Here is a 17,983-nt window from a genome sequence, read left to right as displayed (position 1 = left end):
CAGGTAAACTTTCATTCTAAGGATTGAAGTAAAAATGCTGAAAAGGAATATCAAGTAAAAAGTACATCACCTATTTTGGCATTCCAATTCCAACTCAATCTTCTTACATATCATGTTTTATTGTATAATACTTATTGTACAAGTTACTGTGTGTGCTAGTCTCATGAATCTTATTTTATATTTAGGAGATATAATCAAGAGAGTTGTTGGTGGCTATATCATTGTACATGGGATGGCTGATGAGTGATGACACTAAAACTAAAAGGTATTTCAATGAATCTAAGACTAGTGAAAATTATCAAGCAGGGAGGTTGCAAAAGAACATAATTGGATTAGTAAAGAAAAAATGGAAAGATAATGGAGAGTTTCTGTGTATTTGAATTTCATTCATTAATTTAGGACCAGCTTCATATTTTTAAATGCTGTAACAGAAATTACAAGAAGTGAGTACCATGTCACCATATATTCATTCTAGTTATTAATGAAAAATGATTATACAATTCAACAACAACCTCTCTTGGTAGTGTAATATAAATCTATGATTATCATCTGCTTTAAAATGGCTATGATTACTTTCATTGATGTGGACTCAACAACACTGCTAAATAGGAAGAGCAACAACGCAGAAACTAACACACTAAGGATTTTTAAGTTTTCCTACACCAAATTTCTCCACTTGAGTGCTATTTGAGAAATAGTTTTTGTAGAAGAACCATCTTCTTTGATTGCATTTGAAGCAGCTTCTTTTAATTCCTTCATGTTATTGCGCAACTTCTCACCTTCTTCTCCTTCCATGAGACGCTTGATCACCTTAACAACCTCTTCTCTTTCCACAATGCCGTTTTCATTAACTCTTGGCCTCAGTCCCACTTTTAGGCCTTCACTCAGCAAAACGGCATTCATTTTCTGCTCAGCAAACAAAGGCCATGTGATTAGTGGCACACCATGCAACACACTCTCAAGGGTTGAATTCCAGCCACAATGAGTCAAGAATCCACCAATTGAGTTGTGACTTAGGATTTGAATCTGCGGCGCCCATGATGTAATAACAAAACCTTTCTCCTTGGTTCTCTCCAAGAACCCAGATCCAGATGGTAAAAACTGCAAAGTGTCAATATCATTTTCTGCTGAAAGATATCCTGCACTAGATGAACTGCTACTCGGTGCTCGCAAAACCCACGAGAATTTTTTATTACTCAATTCCAAACCTAAAGCCAGCTCCACAATTTGTTCGTGTGAAAGTGTACCACCACTCCCGAAAGATACATACAAAACTGAGCAAGGCTGCTGTTTATCCAACCAGGCCAGACACTCCAAGCCATTAGCATCATCACCTGAACTTGTTTCTGTTTGGATAATTGGTCCAACAGGATACACTGGAGGGTTGTCACTTCCCTCCTCTTTCATTGCACTTATAGGTCCCATCTCCAATTCCAGGAAGCTATTAACAAAAACACCATCAGCAAAACTTAAAAGTTTAAAAAGTGGGAGGAAGTGTTTGTAAACTTGACTTGATCTATCTTGAGCTACGCTCAAGAGATCCCTGCCATGGATTGGTACACAGCCTGGTATTTTTATAGGCTCTGGTATATCTCTATACTCACATGATGTTTCCTCATCCAGCTTAGGCAAATAGATGCTCCAAGCAAGTGTAGTAGCAGCTGCAGGGAAGTATACATAAGACAACATGTTGAGTTCCTTACCAATATTTAGTACTTCAACAGCAAAAGAATCAACCACCAAGGCCACAAGAGGACTTTCTATAGCCAAAGACTTCAAAGCGTCGTGTAAATATGGGAGAGAGTTATTCAGTGTGAGGAACATTTGGCTTTCCATGGTAGTCCCTTGTGGTAGGTCATTGGGATTCACAGGTGGAAGAAAAGTGTGGTTGATGTTTGATGGAAGAGTTTGAAGGATAGATTTTGTGGCATTTGAGGGAGATCCAAGTGTGGGAATGAAACATGTGACATGAAAGTCTGGATGAAGTTGAACAAGTCTCTTGGAGAATTGAAGAATAGGGACCAAATGACTATATCCAACACCTGGAACAACTGCAATATGAACTGTTTTCTCCATGGAAATTTGAGGTCAAGTTCACAATGTATCAGTTAAGATATTTGCTTTTGTTTTGTGAGTTGTGAAGGGAAGTAATAATGAGAGAATTCTCCTAACTATGCAGCAAGTTGATTTATTTTATGCATCTTTCTATTTCATTATTAAAATTATAGATGTATTGATTGATGGAGTAATGAACATTTGAAAACTGGGCCATGATTGTATTATATCTTGATGTTGAAGATTTAGGATCAACATAGTAACAATTTATCCCAAATATCATATTATATGATAGTAACATATCCTTAAATAATAATGTCATTATTTGTCAAGTTGCTTTTTGTTTTTTCAAAAGAAATAGGTAGCTCCATTTAGGAGAGAAATATATACAAATGGAAGATTGATGGAATCTATTTATAACAATAATTTAAAAAATGTCTCATTAGCATTTTACTTGTGTTTATCTCTCACATTAGAAAAATGGAGAACATCTCATTTCCATTATTGTGTGTGTCTATATATATATATATATATATATATATATATATATATATATATATATACTTTAAAATACTTTAAAGTATATCCCTAAAGGAAGACAAAATACTTTAAAATAAAAAAAACTCTAATTACTTTGGAATGAGGTCAGAGTTATTGTCCGATATGTTGATCTCATATTTATGTCTGAATGTGGATAAAAAAACCAATTTATAGGATATATCATGGGAGTATTCATGACATTGGAAGGTTTTGGAAAGGTGAGTAAATTTATTTTAGTTTTATTTGAGGAATGTATTTATGTGTTTGGGCACCACCATCTTATGAGCTAGTTTTCACCAGTCAGATACAAACAATATATTATATGAGCTAAATTGCGAGTAAATTGAAGTTATTACTGATTGAGGTGTTTCTAAAATGATATTTAAAAGTGGTATTTATAGACATATGTTAAGAACATAATTCCTACTAGCCGTGACTTCAGTAGACTAAAGATACGCTCCAACTGTCGTCGCTCAACTAAACTCGCATGGTTGTGTTTGAGTTTGTGGCCTGTCTTTTTCTATCCTGGCATTCTCATGTTATCCGACTGTTTCGGTTGTGCTCATACGCCTCCTCTCTCTTGACCCCGCTCCCTTGAAACTAGTTATCGCGTCCAACCGAAAGATGAAATATAATCAATGATGCCGAATAATCAATGTGTTTTGACATCAAAACGGCTAAATAGCCCCAGTTACAGCTAACAAAGATTCAATTAGACCAAGTTTGGCTGCTCTGGAATCGGCTCACACTTTACTCAGTTGGAGACTGTTTTCGCCTAACAACTTAGAATATTTTTGGTGCAAGCAATTCTCCCCTGCGCCATTTTAGAGATTCATGCAACTAGAGATAGTGTGACAAGCGACAATTAAATGTCAGTGCCGCTGCGCAATCATTGGGAGTAAAAAATTAGTTGTTAGATTGTTTGTCTTTCTCGACCAACGGCTTATCCATTTACCTCAGTTCCTTTTGTTATATGCTATCTTTTTGCTTTTCAACATACTACTGTTAACAAATGTTTGTGCATTCTTATCTTCCATTCTTTGGAAATAATCATGTCTCCTGCTTCTCAAAATCGCTCTCACAGTTACATTGATAATTCAGTCGACAATTCCGCGACTAAGTTCGTGCGACCTCTTCCCCCTACTCAGGGAGGTTCATCTATTCTCCAACCTTCAACTTCCACAATTAAAGATGTGCAAATGCACTTCAAAGAATGCATCAGTCCACATGGCTGGGTGACTAAGGCTATCAAAGTTGATACATCCCTTTGGATTTGGAGCTTCTCTACAGATTCCTCGACTACTCGTAACTAAGTACAAATACTATCATTTTTCGTCGGAGCATGGTTACTCCCACTCCACTTGATGTAGCAGCAATTCTTGGTCTTTCTCTGCTCAAGGAATAAGTTCCATCAGATTACGACATCAGTAAATTTGATCTATTAGAATCTTCATCCAACATTTATGACTGGTCAAAACATAAAAAGATAAATTTACAATCAGGAAGAGGAATGCCATAAATATAAAAAATACAAGTTTATGACTATTTTAGAGCAATAACCATTGATTGTTCAACTAAATAAAGATATCCTTAGGCATCAATACTGACAAAATAGTTCACAACAGAATATACACAAAATGACAATAAATTAAATGGAAGTCGCCAAATTGCTATGAAAAACCAATATTGGAAATTATGATGATTATGTTATTTGTAGAAAGAAATAGGGTGAATTGTTATACTTTATTCATCAGTCAAGAGACTGCTTATATAGAGCGATTACAAATAATAATAATAATGATGATGATAATTCTGAATGACAATTTTAGGGAAACAAAAATAAAGAGACAATAAATAGGAAGAAGATATGCATTATAAGAATCATGTGGATTCTCCTAGAAGACACACACTATTCCAACATTATTCCAATGAAAAAACAGAATGACTATAATGGTTAAAAAAGAAAAATATTAGCAAAAGCATTCGTTAAATCTAGTTTTCCTGCACCAAATTTCTCCACTTGAGTGTTAATTGAGATATAGTCTTTGTAGAAGATCCATCTTCTTTGAGTGCATTGGAAGCAACTCCTTTTAACTCCTTCATATTATTGTGCAATTTCTCACACTCTTCTCCTTCCATGAGACACTTGATCACCTTAGCAACCTCCACCCTTTCGACAATACCGTTTTCGTTAACTCTTGGTCTCAGTCCCACTTTAAGGCCCCCAGTCACCAAAACTGCATTCATTCCCTGTTCAGCAAACATAGGCCATGTGATTAGTGGCACTCCATGCACCACACTTTCAAGGGTTGAGTTCCAACCACAGTGACTCAAGAACCCTCCAATTGAACTATGACTAAGGATTTGAATCTGAGGTGCCCATGATGTAATGACAAAACCTTTCTCCTTCGTTCTCTCCAAAAACCCAGATGGTAAAAATTTCAAAGGGTCACCGTCATTTTGTGCTGAAAGATATGCTGCACTAGATGAACTACTACTTGGTGCTCACACAACCCATAGGAATTTCTGATTACTCAATTCTAACCCCAGAGCCAGCTGAACAATTTGTTCGTGTGAAAGTGTACCACCACTCCCGAAAGACACATACAAAACTGAACAAGATTGTTGTTTGTCTAACCATGACAGACACTCCAAACCATTAGCATCACGGTCAGAACATGTTACTGTATCGATGATGGGTCCAACAGGATACACAGAAGGGTTGCCACTTCCTTCCTCTGTCGGTGCTTTTATAGGTCCCATTTCCATTTCTAAGAAGCTATTAACAAGAACACCATCAGCAAAACTTAAACTTTTAACATGTTGAAGGAAGTGTTTGTAATCTTGACTTGATCCCGAAATGGATCCGTTGCTTGTTTTGCTGATAATCGCTTTTCCAAAATATTCAGCATTGACAGAAAACCCCTCTTTCGAGTTCTTAATTTGCTTGAAAAACCCAGCATTTAGAATTGAAGAATAGAGACTAAATGGATATATACCCAACACCTGGAACAACTGCAATGTGAATGGTTTTCTCCATGGAAATTAGAGACCAAGTTCATGAAAGTCACCTAGCCCAAGACCTATATAGATTTTATAGCAAATTTTGAAACAGCGTTATAGCAAAATTGTTCCAAGAGAAATTCCTAAATAAACAAATGCATGAGAGTACTAGAAGCAATGACAGCCCTGATGTTCAACCAGGAAAGTTGGTGAAAAAAATTAGAGGGAAGTCCCATTACAAAGTTTGATAAAAATAAATAAATATCATAAAAAAGAATAGGATGATAATAAGATGATTTTAGGTTAATGACTGTTTTTCTCTTGGAAGTTGGAGAGCCCAAGTATTCTCATCAAGATGGCCATTCATACGGCTTCTGGTAATATGCGTTTCTGGAAGAAAAAACTAACATTTTTTATGAATAACCTTCAAGGTACAAACTTTACGCTGGTCTATATCTAGTAAGTATAAAACTTCAGGTCTCAAATTTGTGTCAAGGTAGACTCCTTACCAAAGTATAGACAATTCCTAGGCTAAGAGCATTTCGTATTTAACAAAAAAAAATCACCATAACGGATGACCAAACACATATTGAAGATACGTAAACTGTGAAATATAAGGCCAAATAAGGTGATCTTAATAATACATATTGTCATAAAACTTGTTTTTCTATACCAAAGTTACTCCACTTGAGTGCTAATTGAGAAAGAGTCTTTGTAGTAGAACCATCTTCTTTATGTACACTACTAGCAGCTTCTTTAAATTCCTTCATATTATTACGCAGTTTCCCACCTTCTTCCCCTTCCATGAGACACTTGATCAACTCAGCAATTTCTACCCTTTCCACAATGCCATTCTCGTTAACTCTTGGCCTCAGTCCCACTTTTAGGCCTTCACAGAGCAAAACTGCATTTGTTCTCTGCTCAGCATACAGAGGCCAAGTGATTAGTGGCACACCATACACCACACTCTCAAGGGTTGAATTCCAACCACAATGAGACAAAAACCCACCAATGGAACTGTGACTAAGGATTTGAATCTGTGGTGCCCATGATGGAACAACCATCCCTTGTTCCTTGGTTCTCTCCAAAAACCCAGATGGTAAAAACTGTAAAGGATCAACATCAGATGCTGAAAGATATGCAGCATTTGCTGTACTACTTGGAGCTCTTACAACCCATAAGAATTTATGATTACTCAATTCCAAACCCAAAGCCAACTCATCAATTTGTTCTTGCGAAAGTGTGCCACCACTACCAAAAGAAACATACAAAACTGAACAAGGACATTGTTTGTCCAACCATGTCAGACACTCAAACTTATTAGCATCATCACCAGATGTTGTTAGTGTTTGGATAATGGGTCCAACAGCATACACAAGAAGGTTTTCACTTCCTTCATCTGTCATTGCTTCTATAGGACCCTTTTCAATTTCCAGGAAGCTATTAATAAGAACACCATCAAAAAGACGGAATTTTTCAACACATTGGAGAAAGAACTTGTAAGATTGACTTGATCTATCTTGAGCTAGGTCAAGAAAATCCCGACCATGAATCGGGACACAACCTGGTATTTGAATAGGCTCTGGAAGATCTCTGTACTCACATGAAGTTTCCTTATCCAACTTGAGCAAATGGAAGTATGAAGACAAAGAGGTGACAGAAGCAGGGTAGTAAACATAGGACAACAAGTTGAATTCCTTAGCAAAATCTAGTGCATCAATTGCTAATGCATCAACCACCAAGGCAACAAAGGGTGCCCTTAAAGTTAAGGACTTCAAGGCCTGATGTATAGATGGCAGTGAGTGAGTTAGTGTGAGCTGAAGTTGAAGGGCTAAAGCAACCCCTTGTGGTAGGTCATTAGAGTTCACTGGTGGAAGAAAAGTACAGCTGATGTTTGATGGAAGAGTTTCAAGTATTGTTTTTGAATCAGTTGGGAGAGAACCAAGTGAGGGAATGAAGCATGTGACATGAAAGTATGGATGAAGCTGAACAAGTAGTTTGGAGAATTGAAGAATTGGGAATAAGTGGCTATATCCAACACCAGGAACAACTGCAATATGAACTGTTTTCTCCATGAAAATTTGTTCTTAGTTTACAGCTTATAAGTTAATATTTTTTTATGCTTGTGAAAGGAAAACCAAAAACAGAACTCAACTACCTATACATGTTCTGCAAAATCAACATTATGTATATGTTTGAGAAGTTTCAAAACGAATGAATAAGAGCCACACATGTTGGGAAGAACAAAACAGGCACCAAGTGTATCTTTGTGTCCAGCACACAGAATTGGGTAAAAACCACAAACAGGTCAGACTTTCACCCCAACCATTGACCAAACAGCGCAGCCTTGACTTCTGAATTTTATTACTTGCCACATTCTGGTTATTTATTGGTATGGAAAAAAAAAAAGACTTTTATTTAGTGATCATTATCATTTTTATATTAGGAATACAATTATTGGATAAATATAATTTTTAATTCTACTATTCATTTGCCAGGTTACTTTATTTTGGGAGTTTGATCAAACATGACATTTTCAAATGTTCTTGGAAGCCAAGGGTTTGTATTAGATTTGACAATATAGAGACAACTTATCAATTTTGGCTCGCCTTATAGATTGAGAGTGCACATGTTGCCTTTGGAATTAGAAGGGCTGCAAAAGAAGGCAAGAAAGATGCTTTAATTAGCAACCACAGAGCCAAGACTAGAACTCATTGCAAAGCAAGGATTTCAGATGTATTAGAGAATGAAAAGTTTGTCATCCATGAATTTGTTGATTACCTTAACCACTTAATACTCTACAACTTTTAGAGACAACATTGTCATTTTGCTGTAATTTTGGGATGCATGATAGCAGTGTAATACCTATTTAACCGTTATCATCAAGTTGCTTTGTGGATTTTCCAATGTAGCTAGCAATGGTATTGATTATAACAATTAAATGTGCATCTTTGTATTCCTATTTCTCTTGTTTACTAAGAGCCGATTAGTTGATACCTGTTTGTTTGATTCCAATATGATATAATGATCAAGCAGGTTATTATAATAATAAAAAATATCAAAACAAGCTTGATTCTCTATTGAAGCAGGTTATTGCTAAGAGTAATGCTAGCAACACTCTCTTTTGAACACTCTCTCTAATTATTGTTGGTCTACACTTTGAAAATTGAACCCACGCAAAGTGGTGGGACGTACCTTGATTTTATCCAATAAAAGATTAAGTGGTAGAGAGAGCATCGAAAAGTGAGTTGCTATAGCATTCCTCTATTACTAATGTACTTCAATATTGCAATAATTATAAATGGCACAAAAATTACAAAATCATCAATCACACAATGCTCATTTATAAATAGTATCACAAATTGTATTACATAGAAAATACTTGAACTTACAAGTCACTTGCTACTTGATACAACTATTTATTACAATGTCACCTACATTACATTGAACATTCACTCATTGAACTACACTTTGTAATGACCACAGTCTAAATATCTAAAACAGCCAGAAACAAAATCAAAATACAAGGGGAATAATATAGTCCCCCAGTAGAAAGTACAGAGAAGTATGCAATATCCAAAAATGGGTGCGCAGCACATACTGAAGATTAAGACAAATTAGAGTAAACTGAGAAATAAAATGTCAAATAAACATGCTACAAGATGTTCTTAATAGTGCACACTATCATGATGATCTCATTCCATATTAGAAAATCACATATAGTAAGCACACTCTTGGTGCCAAGAATTCTAATATACATCTAGTCCTTTTTGGTTATAACTTTTCTACTGTATCGATACTATTGCTTTTAATGGAGCTCCATTTCAAGTATCTCCCCAGCAGGACTTCTTCAATCAGGATAAGGATGAGATAAATTAATATTTATAAACCTGCTTTTAATGGGTGCATTTTGTAAGAAGAAAATAAATAAATAAAGCTTAGCTGCATATATGCAACCATCTTTCCATTGTTTGTAAATTCTTAGATGCTTCGGCTTTAAAAACCAGTCTTATCTGCTATCGGTGTCAATTGTATGAAAATATCATCACACTTTTGCGAAAATTGTTCATAACTAAACCATAGTCTTTTCCACTATCCCTGTTTATTGTATGGAAATCATCATACTTTTCTTTATGTTGTTAGTAATGTAAAAATATCAGAAAACATGAAAACAGTGATTTGTTATATGCAATGGAAACAAGATGAACAGACAGACAAATACATAAGTTATCAAATAAAGTTAAGAATAATATCAAACCAACCTGATAATATTCTTATCGTCCTCAATCATCTTTGATTCCTGCTCAAGCTTCCGAGCAATGTAATCCTTTATCACAGAAAATGTGAGGCAAGGATTGTTTGACAGAGTTTGAAGGAGAATGATGGGGGAAAAAAGATTATCCCTCTCAATGCAATTCAAAACTTCTTTTACTTCTTTGGAGCAATCTTATCAAAGCACACCAAAATATAGATCCCCGCCTTTAACAGAATCACCATCTTTTGCAACATGCAATCAATCCCTCGTGATCATTTGAAGTGTTTGTGCTTGAGCACAGAGTGGTAGCAAATCATGTCGGTCCAAGAGTATCAGTTGCAAGCTTTTATAGCACAAGTTTTCAGCCATCAACAAAACTTTATGGTCCTATAAAGGAATTAGTATCAGAAGATAATCCTCCAAAGTATAGGGAAACAACAGTGCATGATTATGTTTCTTTCTCCATGGCAAGAGGCCTTGATGGAACTTCTCTTTTGCCATATTTCAAGATTGGAAATTTCTGATACACACAACAAAGGTGGTTTAACATGTATACAATATAATTCAAATAACTTTGTAGCATTCCATCAAGTAAGAGGACAGCAGTGATTAAGATTATAGGGATACAAACCTATTTTCTTGTGGACTACGAGAACCTTGTGAACCTCATGTTTTGCCTGATTATAGGTAAGACCGATTCCCAATTCGACCAATCTAGTATAGTTTTGACTACTTGTTTACATAGGACGCCTTATTCTTTCTTCAAAGTCAAAATGATAGACCATTTCTATGTCTAAAATCAAAATCTGAAGGATAGCAATAGAGATGATGAACGGTAAAGAAGATGAAGTGATGGTTATACCTAGAGACAGAGAAAACGTCAATCAAAGTTAGCTTTGAAGAAACTATATGCACTTTGAGAGCCCATTGTACGCACTTTTTATCGAAATGCCTTTGTAAAAGCATATAATTTCTTCGCAGCTAGCTTTAATTATTGTTTACTCTCTCTGGATATCAACATCACTTTCTTTTCTTTACATTTCTTCATCACTTTCACTAACCCTGAGGTATAGAGTTTGATTTCAAACGCAGAAATGTTCAACCATTTTTATGGCACATGAAATCAACAAAGATAACAAATGACATTAATCCATTTAGAAAGAAAGAGAAAAGTGGCAGTGGCAGTGGCCGTGTGAAGGATAACACAAGCCATGACAAAATAAATACACAAAGAAAATGTGAGAAAGAATGTGTGTATGTGTGTGAAGATAAATTTAAAATATATGTTGATACTTTTCTCATATTTATTATACTAGTACAAATTTAAGGTTATGTTATGTCACTTTCTATTGCCTTTTATGTGTACACATTATCTTTCTGCTATTGTTGATAGCTTTTCCTTGTTGCAGCTTTTTTACATTTAAGGTATACTTAGGGAAGGGTTATAAGTTTATAATCAGACTCTTTGTTTTTTCATTCTTTTGTGTTAACTTCCTTAGCAAGCCTAATATGTAGTGTAGAGACTCAGGCTCAAAAAAGGAAAAAACAAGTCAAAGTACCAAGCTGTCCTTGTCCTTTTTCGTATTATTTTTATCATAATGAATGCAAGATATAGGAATAATATTATTAATAAAAATGGGTCAAACTGATCAATTGGATCAAAACTACAAATTCAACATGGATTGCACTTCTATGATAATATAATTTTTTTTAACATAAAAATATGTGAAAAAGAGAGAGAAAATATTTGCATTGATTTATATATTAAAATTAAATTGGTCAATATCAATGATATTGGTCAATGTCAATGATATTGATCAATTCAATTGTAACACATAAACCAATGCAAAAGGAGAGTCATCCATCCAATGATTCAAATGTTTGTGACATGTTTGAGATGTTTTTTTCGCTAGGATTAGCACAGCTCCTATAGAAGTTAAATATAACAAAACATTGTGTTCGTGATCTATTTGTAAGATTGTCTCTCGAGTTATATAAGACCATTTACAATGGTAAAATACATTCAATAACCTTCAACACCCACTTTTTCAATTCCCAACACTCCACATCATTTTCTCTCTCTTAATTCAACACCCATTCAATTTTTACCTCTCCAATGGTTTTTTATTCAACACCCTACCCCACCACCTTTTATTTCTTATTCTTATTTAATTTTATATTTTTGTTTTTATAATTACATAAAATTACAATTATCGATTATAATTAAATTAAAATGAAGAAACACTTAACAATTTTTTTTTTTTTGTAAAAATAAAATGCAATACAACAAACTAAGTACGGGTCACACAAATAGCTTAAAATGCAAGACAACAAACAAGCACACAACACACAAGTAATTTACTTAGTTCGATACAAATCATCTTCAATCGTGAAACATTCCAAACTTTGTCCATATGTGCTTCACTAGATCTGCTTGCAATTCGTGATGAACATTTGGATCACGCAACTCGGATCTAGCACGCGCATGATTTGCAAAAGTGGGTAACACCTCGGTCGAGTATGGTTGTGCTGTACTAGATCCACTTCCCTCGGATTGCTCAAAATCGGTCCAACGTTGAGCATATGTATCTCGTTCATCCTCAACAATCATATTATGCAATATGATGCATGACCTCATGATGATACCCAAATCGGCTATGTCCCACAAGCGAGCTGGTTCACGGATGATTTTAAATCGAGCTTGAAGCACTCCAAAAGCACGTTCGATGTCCTTCCGACAGCTCTCCTGATGTTTTGCGAATAACTTATCAGGTTCACTTTGAGGAAGTCTAATTGATTTGACGAAAGTTGGATAAGAAGGGTAGATACCATCAGCTAGATAGTATGCCATATTATAGGGACGTTGATTCACAAAGAAATTCACCCGTGGAGCCTTTCCCTGTTCCACATCATCAAACACCGGTGACCGGTCTAGAACATTGATATCGTTCAACGTTCCTGGACATCCAAAAAAGGCATGCCAGATCCATAGATCATGAGATGCAACTGCTTCAAGAATAACTGTGGTGGTTCCCTTATCCCCCCTGGTGAATTGACCTTCCCATGCTTTAGGACAATTTTTCCACTCCCAGTGCATGCAGTCAATACTCCCGATCATCCCTGGGAACCCCCGCATTTCACTAACATGTAGTATTCTTTGAAGGTCATCTTGGTTTGGTGCTCTCAGGTACACTTCCTCATACAATCGTATGATTCCTTTACAGAATCTACGTAAGCACTCCAATGCTGTAGTACCTCCTATTTTGATGTATTCATCGACCGCATCTGCTGCCACGCCATATGCTAACATTCGCATTGCTGTGGTACATTTTGCTAACGGTGATATACCTTCTTTGTTGGCGGCATCAACTCGCTGGGTGAAGTAGTTATCAGTAATTGAAAGGTCTCCAACGATTCGAAGGAAAACATGCTTTTGCATCCGGTACCGACGACGAAACATTGCATCGCCATATGTAGGCTCATTGGCAAAGTAGTCGTCAATGAGTCTTTGGTTTGCCGCTGCATGATCTCTATTTAAATATTTTCTACTACGAGATCCACTACCTTCCTCTAATTCTTTTCGACGCTGAATAAATCGGTTGACGATATAAGTGTCTTCAATATCACGTTTTTGTTTGTAGGCTTCGATATCAAAAGGATCCATTGATAGTCTTTGGTGATATTGGAAATAGATAGGAATGAGATTTGTGATATTGGAAGTAGACATGAGTCCCTATATATAAGTACATTGTGTGGTGGACACGGACGGATTCGAAATAAGTTATTGTATTGTATTAAAGCAAACACTGATAATTATTAAAGCAAACAGTGACGACTAGACAACACTCTGATAATTATTAAAGCAAACAGTGACGAGTAGACAACACTCTGATAATTATTAAAGCAAACAGTGACGAGTAAACAACACTCTGATAATTATTAAAGCAAACAGTGACGAGTAAACAACACTCTGATAATTATTAAAGCAAACAGTGACGAGTAAACAACACTCTGATAATTATTAAAGCAAACAGTGACGAGTAGACAGCACTCTGATAATTATTAAAGCAAACAGTGACGACTAGACAACACTCTGATAATTATTAAAGCAAACACTACGGACTAGACAACACTGACAAATATTAAAGCAAACAGTCGGGACTAGACAACACTGATAATGTTGACTGAATACAAACAAATATTTGATTAAAATTAATTTTCAAACAGCTCACGCTCCAACTTCCCCAACAGCTCATTCTTCCGGTCATCGAGATGCTCTTCGTCCCTTAACTTTAGATACATTTTCATTTTTTTAGCTTGAGTCTTTTCTTGCAGCAACTTGTTTTTCTGTTGTTTCACCAAAGTTAACTCTTTCAATTGTTCAATCTCTTGCTCTTTTAATTCTTTGAATTGAACCCATTCCTTTTCCACCTTCTCCAATGTCTCGCCCTTGCTTTTCTTCTTACCTTTTTTTTTAGCTGCATCCCTACCCATTGGACGAGCACTAGATCCTACAGAGTCCTCGTAAGATCTCTTAGATCCACTACTTCCTGAGTCAACATTTCCTCCCACTTGACTACCATACCGTGGTTGATCTCGGAGAGCGCGCCATTCTTCCATTAAAGTAAATTGAACATTCTTCCCACATCCATATAATTCTTGAGCTTTTTTGAAAACATCATCTTCCGACCAACCGCTTCCTTGCATACGCTTAGCGCTATCATAAGCACCAACCCATTTATTTATTAATTTGTTCATATAATTAAAACGGTTTCGGCATGCAACTACATCGCGCGGAGAATCGAATGAGCAATGCTCGTTACAATACTCAGCAATTTTACCCCAATATGATTCACTTGTCTGGTTTCTTCCGACAACACTGCATGTTCCATATTTTATCCACCCACTAATTAACACCAAATTTTGTTCAGTGTTCCATGATGGTTGTTGGTTTCTCTTGCTCTTTGGAGTTGTATCCTCTGGAGTTGGAGCAACTTCATTATCTCGTGTCATTCCACCAAGATTTATTTGTGATGAAAATTCAGGATATTCACCAACACTCTGAAAATTTTCATTCACCATTGGCATATAACCATTAAATGGGGGTGTTTGAGATGAATATCCCATCATAGATCTAAAATATGGATTAAAGTTGTTTGGAACAAAGGATGGGTGATTGAAATTTGAGGCAAAACCAAAATTAGACATGTTTTGAGGATTTTGGTTGGGGAATTGATTTGGGTTTTGAGGATGTTGGTTGAGGAATTGATTTGGGTTTTGAGGATATTGGTTGGGAAATTGATTTGGGTTTTGAGGATATTGGTTGGGAAATTGATTTGGGTTTTGAGGATGTGAGTTGGGAAATTGATTTTGGTAGCTAAAAGGGTAATCAGAAGAATTTTGGGTGTTGGATTGATTGTTAGTGGGATCCATTTCACTAATTAAAGACTAAAACTTCAAAAGAAATGCTAATAATAAGATTAAGAGAGTGAAAATTATGGTTTTTTTTTTCTGTGTCCAAATCAAATGATCCAAGTCTCTATTTATTTATAGAGAAAAAAAAATCACGAATTTTGGTGAAAAAAAAAAATTATTTGCAATGAAATAATTGAGTCCAAAGTATTAAGAAGATAAAAATCCAGGCCAGCCAACCAGAAAGCGACGCGTGGCAGCATCTATCCAAAACAGTTTCTCTCTCCGCGTCCCTCTGTCACAGACGCGCCTTGTCGGCGCGTGTAACGCACGCGCCAAAAAAAGCCCAATCCGAGCGCGCCACGTGGCTTCCGGCGTCAGGATTCAACCTATTGAATGTATTCATCATCTCTTTCCTCCAGCTCACTTTCAACACCCCCCTCTCCAATGGTTTGCTTGTTGAATATGGCTTTCAACACCCTCATTGTAGTTGGTCTAACACCACTCTTATTTTTGTGGCATTTATCTTCAAAATTTTGTAAATTTTTATGGGCTATTATTACCTAACATTTTTCCCTATCAATGAAAGCCTCGATTATTTTTTTGACGTATGATATACAATCCTCAATGTATATAAAGTGTCAAAGTTTGTATTTGTATTTTGTGTATTCTTTGGTGTTACATATAACATAATGGAGTGAATGTAGAACATTTGATAGATATATTATGAGTAAATCATCAATTTGCCCTTCAAAATTGTAGGCGTCGGACATTTACACCTTAAATTTTGTCTATAGGTAGATCATAATTTTGAATAATATTAGGCAAGACTATCCTTTTATTCGCTCACTTCATTAGATGATGTGACTTGCACGTTAACTGTTTACTTTTTGGAAAATTCTATGGTGAAGTTATGATAATGACTTTTCTTGTACACCCTACTATTTGGACAGTGGCATCAAAAGTTCAGCCCTCATAGTATCTATCAATTCATCAGATTAATATGACTACACTAAATCTAATTTTATCATACCTTGTTTTAAGTGTAACATCCCCACAAAGTGTAACACTTAAGACTATCACATAACATCATCAACTCTGTTTGCATGTTAAAGTTGTCAACGATAAAATAGTACCTGTAAATCCAAGATTTTGCAAGCATTATTAGATGAATTACTATTGATCATTAATCAATAATCAACAATTTTAAAATGAATCAAACATTAAGATCAAAATTAATTTTTTCAAAAAAATCAGTTTCCTGACTGCACCGTAGAAACTCTCTTACTTTTTATATCAATTTTAAACGAGTCTCTTTTTTTGCCTAATCACAAAATCTATGAGAGTAAATGCTCGACCCCTACACTACAATTATGAGGACGAATTGTTGATTTAACCGATATATTAAGGTTCTTAATATACAATTTTAATTATTTGTTAAAATCTTAAGATAAAAATCTATCATGAAATACAGTATATAATACTCCCTCCGTCCCAAATTATATGATGTTTTGGCTATTTCACACTTATTAAGAAATGTAATTAATATTGTGTGAGGAAGAGAAATTATGAATTGTTTTACAAAATTATCCTTAATAAATGGTATGGAAAAGATAAATGAAATAATTGAAAGAAGATAGAGTAATTAATAGTTAAGGATATAATAGGAAAAGTAACATTAATATTTCATTGGTATTGTAAAGCGACATATAATTTGGGACAAATTTTTTTTCCAAAACGATATACAATTTGGGACAGAGGGAGTATATAAAAAATAAAAATAAAAAAATCCTTGCATGTATCATCCGTAAACACTATTATTAAACTATTAATGGGTTTTAATCTGTCCTACAAATACATCCTACTTCTGATGCTTTGCAAATTCATAAGGATATTTAAGCTAGAAAATTTACAACCACATCAAATCAAATGATAAGGAAAAAGAGTAAATAGTCACTTTAGTCCCTGATTCTGCAGCTCGTTGTCATATAGATCTCTGACTAGGATTACATACAAATAAGTCTATGACTCTGTACTTCCGTTATCACTTTAGTCTCTGACGTTAAATAAATCTGTTAAGTGATGATGTGGCGCATATGAGGTGTCATAGGGACCAAAGTGAAAGTAGAAAATGGTCACTTTGGTCCCTGAACCAAAAATCAATATGCCCAAATTGAATATCAAATCCCTAAATCTTAAATCCTTAAATGTCATCTAATTATCTCTTTTGTTCAAAATCAATCTTCCATTAAACAACAACCTATTGTCTGACTGTGCATATTTACTATCAGTTAGGTCCCTGACAGTATACACGAAATTTCACTAAAGTCCCTGGCTATTAGGGACCTTTTTGGCTAGAAAGTTGATATTGAGACAATGGTATGTTGGGCAAAGGTTTGGAGTTTTATAGTAGTGTCATAGTGTTGTGGTTCTGTTATACCTCTTTCTCCCTTTAGTATATAATGACATCAGGATTACATATATAGATAAATGAATTATGAACGGTATGTTTAATTATAATCCATGTAAGTATTTTAAATCATAGCTTGATTTTTTATGTGTCTTTCAACAACGATATCCAATTTGTGGTGGAGAGATTTGAATAATTAATGCATAAATTCACTTACTAAAATACACAGGCTTGAAGTTGTCTGTTGTGATTATTATTACCGTAGTTTAAGACATTGTGCATAGACAATGACATTCAGATTTGTACAA

At 35.2% G+C, this 17,983-nt stretch overlaps 4 protein-coding genes and 1 pseudogene across 4 annotated transcripts; all 5 read right to left on the bottom strand.

Annotated features, from left to right (window-relative positions):
- Window positions 1-550: 550 nt before the first annotated feature.
- LOC11428585 (hydroquinone glucosyltransferase) lies at window positions 551-2,248 on the bottom strand. Its single transcript, XM_003626731.4, has one exon. The coding sequence runs from the start codon at window positions 2,074-2,076 to the stop codon at window positions 658-660; it is 1,419 nt and encodes a 472-aa protein (XP_003626779.1). The 5' UTR covers window positions 2,077-2,248; the 3' UTR covers window positions 551-657.
- A 2,170-nt stretch (window positions 2,249-4,418) lies between these two features.
- On the bottom strand, window positions 4,419-5,640 carry LOC11431106 (hydroquinone glucosyltransferase-like; annotated as a pseudogene).
- LOC120575783 (hydroquinone glucosyltransferase-like) lies at window positions 4,419-7,859 on the bottom strand. The gene has a single exon (XM_039828530.1). It carries the CDS (start codon window positions 7,671-7,673, stop codon window positions 6,249-6,251), a length of 1,425 nt encoding a protein of 474 aa, XP_039684464.1. The 5' UTR covers window positions 7,674-7,859; the 3' UTR covers window positions 4,419-6,248.
- Window positions 7,860-11,710: 3,851 nt separating this feature from the next.
- Window positions 11,711-13,416, bottom strand: LOC112417186 (uncharacterized). The gene is made up of 2 exons (XM_024772389.2): window positions 12,292-13,416; window positions 11,711-11,780 (listed from the first exon to the last, which is right to left on the bottom strand). Exons 1-2 carry the CDS (start codon window positions 13,311-13,313, stop codon window positions 11,711-11,713), a joined length of 1,092 nt encoding a protein of 363 aa, XP_024628157.2. The 5' UTR covers window positions 13,314-13,416.
- Window positions 13,417-14,065: 649 nt separating this feature from the next.
- Window positions 14,066-14,980, bottom strand: LOC112417166 (glutathione S-transferase T3). The gene has a single exon (XM_024772319.2). It carries the CDS (start codon window positions 14,978-14,980, stop codon window positions 14,066-14,068), a length of 915 nt encoding a protein of 304 aa, XP_024628087.2.
- Window positions 14,981-17,983: the final 3,003 nt, after the last annotated feature.

Source organism: Medicago truncatula, chromosome 8 (assembly GCF_003473485.1).
Source record: "Medicago truncatula cultivar Jemalong A17 chromosome 8, MtrunA17r5.0-ANR, whole genome shotgun sequence".
NCBI lineage: Eukaryota > Viridiplantae > Streptophyta > Magnoliopsida > Fabales > Fabaceae > Medicago > Medicago truncatula.
The sequence above is the reverse complement of the archived record's forward strand: the minus strand, read 5'-3'. Positions and strand labels throughout refer to the sequence as shown.

Excerpts from the sequence above, each read along its gene's own strand:
- LOC11428585 (XM_003626731.4), bottom strand. The coding sequence starts at position 2,076 with ATGGAGAAAACAGTTCATATTGCAGTTGTTCCAGGTGTTGGATATAGT.
- LOC120575783 (XM_039828530.1), bottom strand. The coding sequence starts at position 7,673 with ATGGAGAAAACAGTTCATATTGCAGTTGTTCCTGGTGTTGGATATAGC.
- LOC112417186 (XM_024772389.2), bottom strand. The coding sequence starts at position 13,313 with ATGTTTCGTCGTCGGTACCGGATGCAAAAGCATGTTTTCCTTCGAATC. Across the intron at positions 11,781-12,291 it reads CCAAATGTTCATCACGAATT|GAGCTGTGCTAATCCTAGCG; the intron begins GCAAGCAGATCT and ends TAACTTCTATAG.
- LOC112417166 (XM_024772319.2), bottom strand. The coding sequence starts at position 14,980 with ATGGGATATTCATCTCAAACACCCCCATTTAATGGTTATATGCCAATG.